Raw genomic sequence first — 11,879 nt, 5'->3', positions numbered from 1 at the left:
CATCATCCATGTTGTGATCATCATCCATGTTGTGATCATCATCCATGTTGTGAGCATCATCCATGTTGTGATCATCATCCATGTTGTGATCATCATCCATGTTGTGAGCATGATGACCCAAAAAATAAGTGAGGAACCCACTCTGATTTTGGTGTGTGGCTACAGCTAAGCGTCAAAAACGTCCCAATCGAAAATTGGGTTGCCACATCAAAATCCAAGATGGGTGCCACTGTGTGTGTGTATATATATATATACATATATATAAATATATATATATATATATTTATATATATATATTTTTTCTTTTTTTTTCTTTTGTAAACTGACAACCTCAGTCGTTTGAGGAAACTGTTCTTTTTTTTTTCTTTTTCTTTTTTCGATTTTTGTGTCGAGTTTTTAAAAGCTAACTAGTGAGTAACAATCCTATAGTAATGTAGGATGTTAAAAAATTAATTTGCTCTCAAGGTTCCTAAACTTTATCTCCCACAGATAGAAAATATTTATAATTCATAAAAAATGTGTTATTGTTCCCAGAGTGATTTAAAGATGAACTTAAAGATTTTAGTTTTTTTTTTTTTCTTTTTGTTTTCTATTGATCAGTCCTGTTTGATTCCATGAGGTCCAGGCTGGTCCACAGAGGAGATCAGGTCTTCCTTTAGTTCAGCTTGAGAGTTCATATTTTAGAATATTGTAGAATATTTTTAATGCTTTTAATTGTTTATTATATTTGAAATGTTTTGATTTAGTTTGTATTTTATCTTCCATTTCATTGTTTTGATAACTTTATAATGGCAAATTGATTATTCTGTGGTGTCTTCACTTCTTCTCCTCCTTCTTCTTTATCTTTTAGCTTTGCCCTCTTCAGGGGTCTCCACAACGAGTCCTTCTCCTCCATCTCACGCTGTCCTCTGTGTCCTCTGTGTCCTCTGTGTCCTCTGTCCTCACTCCAACTACCTCCATGTCCTCTCTAACTGCATCCATGTATCTCCTCTTCATCTTTTTCCTGGAAACTGCATTTCTAACGTCCTTCTACCAATATATCCGCTGTCCCTCCTCTGGACATGTCCAAACCACTGTCCCTCCTCTGGACCTGTCCAAACCACTGTCCCTCCTCTGGACATGTCCAAACCATCTCAGTGTGTCCTCTCTAACTTTATCTCCCAGTTGTTCAACCTGTGCTGGACCTCTGATGATCTCATTCCTGATCCATTTTTTTAATGCCTAAAAGTTTCCTCAAATGATTGGTGTGGCCGGAGATTAATCTATAGTGGCCAAGGCCACCATTGGCCACCCCCTGGCTCCACCACTGCACTTGGTATTGGATAAAATTGCTCCCTCCACTCGCCAGAATCATTCACTCTGTCCTTCCTCAGGCAAGGAAAAAAAAACTGTTCTTTTCCACAGTGTAACTCATCCCCACTCAAATATCGTGCACCAAATATATTAAAGTTTATTTTTCTGTTCAATTCTAGTCCAGAAAACAACAAGGAACTAGAACACAACAAACATTCACTATTTAAATTCCTCGGATGGATGGATGGAGGGATGAATGGATGGAGGGATGAATGGATGGAGGGATGGAAGTAAAATTTACATTATTTTATGAATTATTCTTTTCTGTCTTCATATTTTCTTCTGATAAAGTAAAAGTTGTTTTAACGTTCATGTTTCTGTAATTTACCTCTGAATTGATGAACAGGAAATTGTGTTGTTTGTAATGAAGCAGCAAAGTTTAATTAAATTTAATGGATATATTAGTCGACTAATATCGATCTAACTGAATATGTTGCTTGTTACATAATTTGAGCACAATTAAGCAGAACTGGGGTTAGTTGTCATTTAAAATTACAATCAACAGCTGCTTTCTTTAAACACAATACTAATCACAGATACGTCAAATCGGGTGTTTTTCTTGCACCGTGGATAATTAGAGCAGCCTTTTATGCACTTATTACACATTTCAGATCAAAAGGAAAATCCTTGAGAAATACTGAATAAAATCAACTTGATGACGTTTTATTTACTGTGGAATTCTTGGAAAAATGTACATTTTGTGCATTTCTGCGTTGCTGCTTGACTTCAACGTGTTTAACCGTCTAAGATCATCTTCAGCTGATGTGTGCAGGTGTACATCCACTGCATTGTAACCTTTATTGTTTCTTCGTGTCTCTCTCTTTCTACTGAAGACACTGGATGACAAAAGGTTCAACTCTGGCGCTCTTCACTGACCCCTCCCTTTCTCTTTTATCTTTAAAATTAGTTTTAACCGTCCAAAATCACATTTTTGGATCGTTAAAAGCAGCTAAGATGAGAAGCTAAGCTAAGCTAACAGGCCGACCTCGGGGAAAAAGCAACCTCCGTCTTGTTGTGAAACAGTTGAAACTTGTGTCTTCGTCTAAAAAGTTGTTTTTCCTCTGCAAAAAAAAAAAAAGCTGAGAACTTGTTTACTGATTTTTATTAAAAGCTTTGTGTGACGCATGCTATGCTAAAGAGCTCAAACCACACCGAGCGGCCGCCATTTTGAGAACCAGAGACACAGCCCATGTCACGTCAAGGGGCTTCCCTCCCATTTGTCTTAAAGAGACACGCTGCTCGCTCCCTCGCTATCCATCCTTCGGTTCAAACAGTTTTATACTGCCATCCAGTGGTCAAAAAAGATACTACACACAAAACAAATTAATAAACATTTCTTCTTAAATTTGACAATAATTACTAATTATTGTCAAATTTCAAACATTATCGTTTATCACAATAATTTCTGAGACAATTAATCGCTCAGCAAAGTTAGTTATCGTGACAGGCCGAGTTGACCGATGGTCCTTTTTGCATGAGTAAAACCAGTTTCAGTGATTTCCACAGCAGGCTGGCTTGAAACACGTCAAGGAGGTGCTATTTATAAGACAGATCCTGTTGGCAGGCCTCAGGCTGATGAAGTCCTCAGGATGAAAGACGAAACATTTCTCCCAAAAAGAAACTGTCCAGATGACACGATTGAACCTTTTTGTGATTTGTTTGCCTGAATGATTGATCTTTCAAACCTTTTGTCATTCATCAATAGAACAGCCATCATTTCTGTCTCAAATGTTTATGTGAACCTGTCGATCAGTGTTTAAAGGAACAGAGAAAACTACAGTCCAGTGTGCTGACGCCGTTTAAACTGCTCTCTAAATATACAAAGATCATCCGTCAGCTGGAATGGTTCTGGGTGATTCTGTGGATTTAGACACTTTCTGTAATGCCGACGGTCTGACGTGGAGCGCGGAGGCTGCTGTGAAGGTTTGCAGTCACCGCTGAGGCCGCCATGTCAACACTTCATCCAAACACTTCCAAAGCACTGCAAGGTTCAAAGCACTGATCTGAAAGCCAAAGGGGGAGCAGCATGTAGATACTGGTTCAGCCTCTTTAAGCAGGTAAAGATGTTGAGTTTAAATGGGACACCAGTTCAGACTAAACAGCCAATCCTGTATTCAACCAGTTAAAATCTTTCCTTGAAGTCACACCTGAATCATTGGAGCGCACGTGTGTGCAGCGAAGCTCCTTATGTCGGTGGTAGCGCTACATGAAACAGTAACGTGTGGTTAAACTCTCCATGTTTACCACATTGTGAAATATCATTACTTCTTTCATGAAGAAACTGTTTCCACAAAACTCCTGGGAGGTGAAGTGTTTGTGTTTTCGCCCTCCGGTGAGCACGAGCTAACGATCTCACCCGTTCTGCGCCCACTCAGTGTGTCTGCTGTCTGTGCTCGGCTCACGCACACACCTACTGAGCACATCCACGCTGGTCACGCATGTCCAACACACAGCGCTCCTCCCTGCAGTCAGCCTTCGTTGTTCGCTGATGAAGGTGATGAAAGTCTGCCTGACCCTGGGGACCGTGTGGGTCTGTTTGTGTTCGCTCCTTTCCCTTTTTCTCTGCACCACAAAGAAACATCGTAGAGCTTTGGGCAGATGAAGTTAGTCCGTGTCAGAAATGAATAAAAAGTTTCAGAACGATACAAGAACATTTCCAGTGGAGGTGTCTCATACTTTAATCAGAAACAGGAAGCACCAATAAACCATAAACACATTTTATTGTGGAAGGGCTCGTGGGTAGAGGTAAGTGAGAAGACCTTTCTCTGCGGTCCTACTTTGATTTAAAGTCCCAGGTAAGGACAGCAAAACAATTCATATCAAAAACTCATCAGACTTTTTGTTGTCAGTGTATCAGAATATCTGTGGATAAAACAATTCCTCCTGAGATATGAAGCCGTTTGTTACGTTCTGAAGGCCGGAGGGGCTCCCAGTGCTCGCAGAGCTGAGGAGCACCAGGTTGTTTATCTCACTGGTTCAGACAGTTTTAGTTCCTGAGGAAGAAAATAAACTCAATCGTCTCACCTGGATTTCTCTGGTTTGATCTTATAAACTTATCTTACAAGACACTAATCAAATGCAACTAAACAAAATCCATCCATATTGGATCTCAGAACGTAAGATAAGCCTGGGCTGCAACTAGCTGGAGATGAAAAACGTGAGAAAATATTTGTAGGGCACGTTTGTGTGCGTACATAAAATAAATCACAGCGTTTGTGTAACATTTCTGATAAAGATGTACATTTATTTGTCCAGTTGTACCAATCGTCTGAATTTTTTTTAGCTTTGTCCACCTCCAAGAATCTAACCAAACAGTGAGTGGGGCGGGGCTTGTTTATTTAGCTGTTAGCAACCATGAAGCTAAGCTAATGAAATCCAGACTATACGTAGTCCCACAGCAGGTTTACAAATGGAGCACTGGTCCTAAAAACAGTCTTCCTAACGTGCATTCACGTTTTCTATCCTCCACAAAGTTATCGTGTGTTACAAAAATATAAATTGAACAAAGACACGTCCTTCCTGTTCATTGTCAGTCATGTGAAGGTTTAATTAGTACTGGCCGTAGCAGAGTTTATTTTTTTGTAGAGAAGTAAAGATTACTGACAAACAACGTATTTCATTGAGGATAACAAAGATAACGTTACTAACACCGATACATTTTACTTCTACATTAGATTTATTGTCCTGGATAAAGTTTTACTAGGCAATAGTCTATGCTAGGTTATCTAAATATTAGCTTGCTAACTTGACAGGTATGAGCTAATGAAAAGCGGGTTGGAGGATTGAAGATAATTTATTATTGTTGATTTGTTTTATTTTACAGATCAGTTAAAATAAATTTACCATGCCCTGTTCATCAAAATACGCTACACAGCATTGCTCACTGCTTTGTCTGCGCTGAAACTGAAACTTAAGTGAACAGCCACGACTTGAAAGTAGACTCAATGTACCCTCTGCTGGATACATTGTGCAATTCCAGCTGGTTCCAGCATTTCAGAGGTGAAAATTAGAAGTGTTTGTATCGGCACATAACAAGACAATTATCATAAATACTGAAATGTTCCGATGTCGGCCTAAAATATCAGCCTGTTTTTTTAATGTCCAGAGGACCAGATTGAACTTTTTTTTAGATTTTTCTACCTGGATTATTGAGCATGCATCAGGTTGATTTGCTAATATTTTTGAGGAGCCTTGAGGCTCATAAGCAAACTGAGAACCCTCACAAAGGCTTTGACACGTTTCAGAAGCTTTTTTTGTGTGTGAGTGAATTCTGTTTGAAATTTGTGGCCAGCAGTGACATGCACGTATTGTTACGACCAAGATTTTGACTTTTCATCATGTAATGGTATTGAATGTATCCACTGTTGTACTTTAAACAGTTGATCCTGTCCAGGGTTGCAGGACGCTTGTGACCAGCACAGATCCATAGAAACAACCTTGACCTCACACTTTAACACCTAAAGACCACTTAGAGTCACAAACTCACCCAGCATGAACGGTTTTCAGCTGCGGGAGGAAACCACAGTACCCTGAGAAAATTCACGTATGCATGGGAAGAACATGTAAACTTCACACAAAGAGGCAGAAGCTAGGACTCGAACCTACGACCTTCACACTGTGAGCACCAGTGCTACCCAACTGCACCAGTGTGCATCATCCCAGTGACACACAGTGTAAATACAGATCAAATGTGATGCCAGTGGATCCTTATTCTGGTCATGTAGGTTGACCAGTGCAGTGGAACAGCAAATCAAAGATTAAACTGGTGTTAACACCTGGATTAATACATCACGGTTTAATTATGACGAGGCTTTTGACAAATATGAAAAAGACCAGTTTTGTAATGGTTTACATTTATCAGCAATGCTTCACAGTCCAGAATCATGTGTCAAATAATTCCCAGTTAAGGTGGTGGTGTCCAGTTATTTCAGACATCAAGTCTCTGCTATGAACTGGTATGATCACCAGTTTATGATGAATTTGCGCCGTGTGTCCTGGTGTATTTAATCTGACGGAGCGTCTTGTTTGTCCTGCAGGTCTCCGGTGATGGCAGGTGGGCTGTTTGCTGTGGACAGGAAGTGGTTCTGGGAGCTGGGAGGATACGACACTGGTCTGGAGATTTGGGGAGGAGAGCAGTACGAGATTTCTTTTAAGGTAAATTGATATAATCCCAAACAGCTGCGATGATAAATGACTAAAAGTTGGACTTGTTCTCTGTCCGTTCAGAAGCTGCTCGAGGTGTTTCATAATCTCTGAGCTGCCAGTAGAAAAGTTCTGTTCAGTTTTCATTCTGCTGTGACAACTGAACGAGGACGAGAAGGAAAATGTGATCTTTCCATCAGTGTCCATGTCACACGTCACCGCAGCCGCTCCTCAATTAGTCTAATTGGCACCGAGTGTTTATCTGGAGGCGTTTAGCTTTCATTGTCGGACTGACTGAATTTTAATGGATGTCCGCAGACGTAAACTTTGTGAAATTATCTGTAAACTCAACTTTACAGCTGTGCAGCCATTTTGGTCCGAAGCCAAATTAAAAAGGTAAAATAATGTTTGATGCGACGGCCGTTAAAGATGCCAAAACCACAAATCTAAAGAAAAATCACGATTTAAGAACACAAAATTACAACAAACGTGAATCGATCGTTCTCACAAGACGTCGTTCATCAGTTTGTTTTTTTAAGATTTTTTTCACAAAGAGATGGATTTGAATAAAACGCCGCCTCAGACGGCTCGTTGAGCATCAGTATTGAACCTCTCTTGCTTTTTGCCTGTTTGTTTTTCATCACAGTTGTTCACTTTCATCCGCTCCAGCAGCTTTGGGGAAGCACGATGCCTCAAAACTTGTTTTGTTGACAAATTTCACAAAAGCATAAAAAGTGAAAAGTTGTCCCTTAAACCAAAATGGCGCTCAGGTGAAACAAAAGAAAAACGACCGATCTCTGGAGCTCTACATCTTGTTGCGGTAAAACATTAAAGGTTTAAACGCGTCACAGGAAGTTGGATCTTAAATGACTGAAGTGCTGTTTTAAGATCTTTTAATAGTTTTTACACTTAATCATAGTTTTAGTTTGATTTTATTTTCATCATAAACCTACACAATGAAAGATTTTTCTTTTTATGCCAACAAATTTTCCTCTTTGACCGTTTATACATGAAATTAAAAACATTTCTTCTAAAGTTGAGCTCTTTAAAACAGGAAGTGATGTCATTTTAACTGGTCATAAAACCCGTAGAAGCATAAAACCGAACATGTCAGTTCTCTGCTGCTGAAAGTTGTAGCCTCCGCACAGCGTCTGTTTGTTTGAGGCTTACTTTTCAGTTTGTTTCTGCCTGTCAGGGACTGACCGATGTGAAGGTCAACCTGTGGCTTCAGCTTAAACACTTCTGCTGATCCAGGTTCAGTTTACATGTTTTATACAGTTTATACATCAAAATATATATATTAATATTAATATATATTATTAGCTAGGGGAGCGGTGGTGCAGAGGTTAGAGAAGGTGGGGCTGTGATTGTAAGGTTGCTGGTTTGATCCCCTGTACCGACATCAAAATGTGGGTGTGAATGGTGAAGCACCCACACCTGCCTCCACCCTCATCTGCCCCACCCTGGGCCCTTGAGCAAGGCCCTGAACCCCCACCATCCGCTCCCCCGGGCGCCCCAGATGCAGCTCTGCTCCACACAGAGGCGGTGGCAGCTCGGTGTCTGTGGTGGTGTCAGGAAGGACGTCGGTGTAAAAACAGTCGCCGAGTCTTCGTTCACTGTGTCGACCCCTGGAGAAGGAGCAGCCGAAAGAAGAACTGAAAATAAAACAAGGTTCTCCAACGTGTTCTGTAAGTTCTCATCTTTGAGCATCGTTAGGATTTGATCTGTCGGCTCGTCCGGTCTGTTGCGTCGCGGAGCCTTACATCAGAGCTCCATATTAGATTAGGTTTTATTCTGGAGCTTCAGCTTGAATTATTCTGTAACCGCTGGCGACTCGGCCCGTAAGTCGAGTCCTGGGCTCCGTCAGCGAGCTCCGGACGGACCCGACGGCCGTCACAATAATTTAATTTTGGCTCGAGTGAGTAAGGACTTTTGTCGTCTCACTCAATTAAGCGCCAAGGCCTCTGCCGGCTAGTTGGATTTGATTGGACGTCTGCTGCAGCGCGATCGTTCTTTAAAGTGCTTTCCTCGGAGCGCCGGCTTTATTCTGCAGAAAAAATTAACCGCCGATCGAATTTACTGTCAAGCCTCTTCAACGTCCGGCTGCGTCTTCAGACTCGTGCTTTTTATTTCTGCTGCTAATGACAAGGGAATAACAGCGACTCCACATTTATGATGTGCATGAAGTGTAGATCATTTAGTTTTAATCTTTTCCATTGAAATAAATAAAACATGTAAACAACAATAAACTGGTGTTTTGTTGCTTTGAGGACAGAAAAGATCAAATTTAAAGTCCAGGAGCAAATGCATAACTATTTTTATTAAATTCAAGATTTGTAGAAAAAGTTTTCATGGATTTGATCATAAAATCATTTTAGATGAAACTTCAGACACCGATTAGTTCTGTTTTAAACAATCAGCCATTTTTAACAAACTTCACTGAACGATAAAATAAATAAAATAAATCTGTGGCTCTTCTCTGAAAATCTTCAAAGTAAAAGAAAAATGTGTTAAAAATTAAATAAATTATTTTATTGTCTGCCTTTCCTGGCTGTGGGCAGTCATGTAAGTTCCTGTTTGTTTGTCTGTTAGCAAAATATCTGAAGAACCAGTGGATTACATCACATGTACACGTCTACTGCTCATTAATTAATCCCATTTTGATGGTAGTAGCTGAGAGTCCTCCTCAGCTCAGACTCTGAACTGATCACGTGAGGTTTCATTCAAACGTGGCGTTCAACATGGCGGGCGACTTTCCAGCCAATTATTTTAATCTTCTTCACGTTCTTTCGTTCGTTTTCTTTGTGACAAACGATCTTTTAAAACTTGTCTCGTTTTTTAAACTTCTCCCTAAACGAACAGAACAAATCGTAGATTTCCTCGTCAGTCCGAGCATGAACGAGTCGTTTTGTTCTCTCGGCTGTAATCTGTGTAATCCAGAAACTTTTGCTTTGTCAGAAAGTGAGAATTCTGCTGTTTTGTTGGGATTAAACATCATCCAGGCCAATCCTAATCTGTTGAGGTGCAGCTCGGGCTTGTTCCTTCTTCCCTCTTATGTTTCTGTTTTCTTCTTGGAGTCACAACATCGTCCCTGCAGCGTGCACAGCAGCGTGCACATCAGTGTGCACAGCAGCGTGCACAGCAGCATCGTCCCATCATGACGTTTTTAATCCACGCTTTGTGTTCGTCACGTGTGACGGAGCCGCCTGCTTGATCACTGCTGCCTCGTCTCCCTGCAGGTGTGGATGTGTGGAGGACGGATGGAGGACATCCCCTGCTCACGGGTGGGACACATCTACAGGAAGTATGTCCCCTACAAAGTTCCAGGGGGGGTCAGTCTGGCTCGGGTGAGTTTTTCATCATTTACTGGTGTAATAATCTGCACAAATGGTTAAATATGTTGAAATATGTTATTCAGTGAAGGCTTAGTTTTCTGCCTTTAAACCAAACTGAGCATCAGGTGATGAAACGTTATCATCAGGATGGATTTATGACATAAAGCAGTAAAACCTGCACATGGACGCCTTCAGGTTGGACACCGCTGTGTCTGCACCTCCTGCTCTCCACCCTGGAACTCTAAAATAATTACAATTCCTCCGTTCACGGTCCGTAACTTCTTGTTCAATAATGATCTCACATGGGAACTTTAAGACTCGGCTGAAATGTGTTGAAGTGTTCTTGTGTCCTGGAGCTGAATGTGGTTTATTATGCATGAGTGCTCCTGACACCTGGCTGTGTTTGGCTCTGCTGAATGTGTAATTAAAACTCTCCATCTCCATTTCTGCCTTTAGTTTGTGACCGTTAACCTCTGCAACAGAACGGACTGAATTCTGATCAAACTAGCAGCACATTGAACATCACAGAAACACTTCCTGTTGCTCCGTCCACGTACTGATGAGCCCTGCACCTTTTTCTTTACACAAAACTCCCAAAACAGTAGTTTAATTAAATAAAAGCTGATAAGAGAGAAGGCCGTGTTCCTGTTCTACCAACTGTAGTAATAAAACAGTGCACAGATAAGAGAGGATTTTACCCAGTATGCACATAAAGCTTGTTTATAACCTGTTAAAGGTTGGATGAATAAACTACATCAATGCTGTTGTCTACTTGAGCTTAAAAAAACAAGAAACCAGATTATAAGGATATGTGCCACCCATCCATTATCTTTACCCACTTCTTCCTTTTCAATAAAACATTAAAAATATCATTACAGAGTCTATAAACCAAATGCAGATAGAACAGCATACATATAAATCATGACACCAGAGTGAAGAACATTCAGATATGTAGCCTGAACCAGTGTTTCTGACTCGTAAATTAGAACAGACATTATTTTGATTCTAAAGAGGCTAATCTAAACTTCTGATTGTTTGACTAAATTATCAATATGTTGTTCAGAAGACCATACTCCAGACAAATACTCGGATATTTGTAAGATGATACTCTCATTAAAGTCCCTCTGGATTAGCAACAGCAATACTATCTGATAATAACTTCTGAAAACAACATGAATTTGGTTTTATTTGCATTAAGCATCAACTTAAAGCCGCACGTTGTTGCCTGCAGCTGCTGAACAGCAGTTTGAAGCTCCTGGCTCAAAGGAAGGCTAACAGAACCGAGGACTGTCGTCTGCATAAAGGAGTACTTCAGCTGTACGCAGTTCATCCCAATAGTAACATAAAAATGGAGAATAAAACAGGACCTAAAGTTGAGCCTTGGGGAACTCATTTAAAAATATTTTTTTAAATACTAAAAATACCTGTGATGATTCTTATTTGAACTCATATTTTATGCAATTAAAAAGTTTGTCGTGTTTTGTTGAGTCAGTTCCTGAAATTCAAACCTGTAGTTGTTTCCAACACATGTGGGAACAGGAGCAGTTTGGAGCAGTTTGGAACAGTTTGGAGCAGTTTGGAGCAGTTTGGAACAGTTTGGAGAAGTTTGGAGCAGTTTGGAACAGTTTGGAACAGTTTGGAGCAGTTTGGAACAGTTTGGAGCAGTTTGGAACAGTTTGGAGCAGTTTGGAACAGTTTGGAACAGTTTGGAGTAGTTTGAAACAGTTTGGAGAAGTTTGGAACAGTTTGGAGCAGTTTGGAACAGTTTGGAACAGTTTGGAGTAGCTTGGAACAGTTTGGAACAGTTTGGAGCAGTTTGGAACAGTTTGGAGAAGTTTGGAACAGTTTGGAGAAGTTTGGAGCAGTTTGGAACAGTTTGGAACAGTTTGGAACAGTTTGGAGCAGTTTGGAACAGTTTGGAACAGTTTGGAACAGTTTGGAGAAGTTTGGAACAGTTTGGAGAAGTTTGGAACAGTTTGGAACAGTTTGGAACAGTTTGGAACAGTTTGGAGCAGTTTGGAGCAGTTTGGAGCAGTTTGGAGCAGTTTG

General features: G+C 40.5%; 1 protein-coding gene across 1 annotated transcript in view; it reads left to right on the top strand.

The window, feature by feature from the left end:
- LOC119420381 (polypeptide N-acetylgalactosaminyltransferase 10) overlaps positions 1-11,879 on the top strand; it is a 107,402-nt gene that overhangs the window by 86,523 nt on the left and 9,000 nt on the right. Inside the window, exons 7-8 of the mRNA XM_037687766.1 lie at positions 6,390-6,507; positions 9,735-9,842. Coding sequence (XP_037543694.1) covers positions 6,390-6,507; positions 9,735-9,842 — 226 coding nt within the window. The remainder of the gene's footprint in view (positions 1-6,389; positions 6,508-9,734; positions 9,843-11,879) is intronic.

This window comes from Nematolebias whitei, chromosome 14, assembly GCF_014905685.2.
Source record: "Nematolebias whitei isolate Nwh7 chromosome 14, NemWhi1, whole genome shotgun sequence".
Lineage (NCBI taxonomy): Eukaryota > Metazoa > Chordata > Actinopteri > Cyprinodontiformes > Rivulidae > Nematolebias > Nematolebias whitei.
This window is presented reverse-complemented; position numbering and strand designations above follow the sequence as displayed.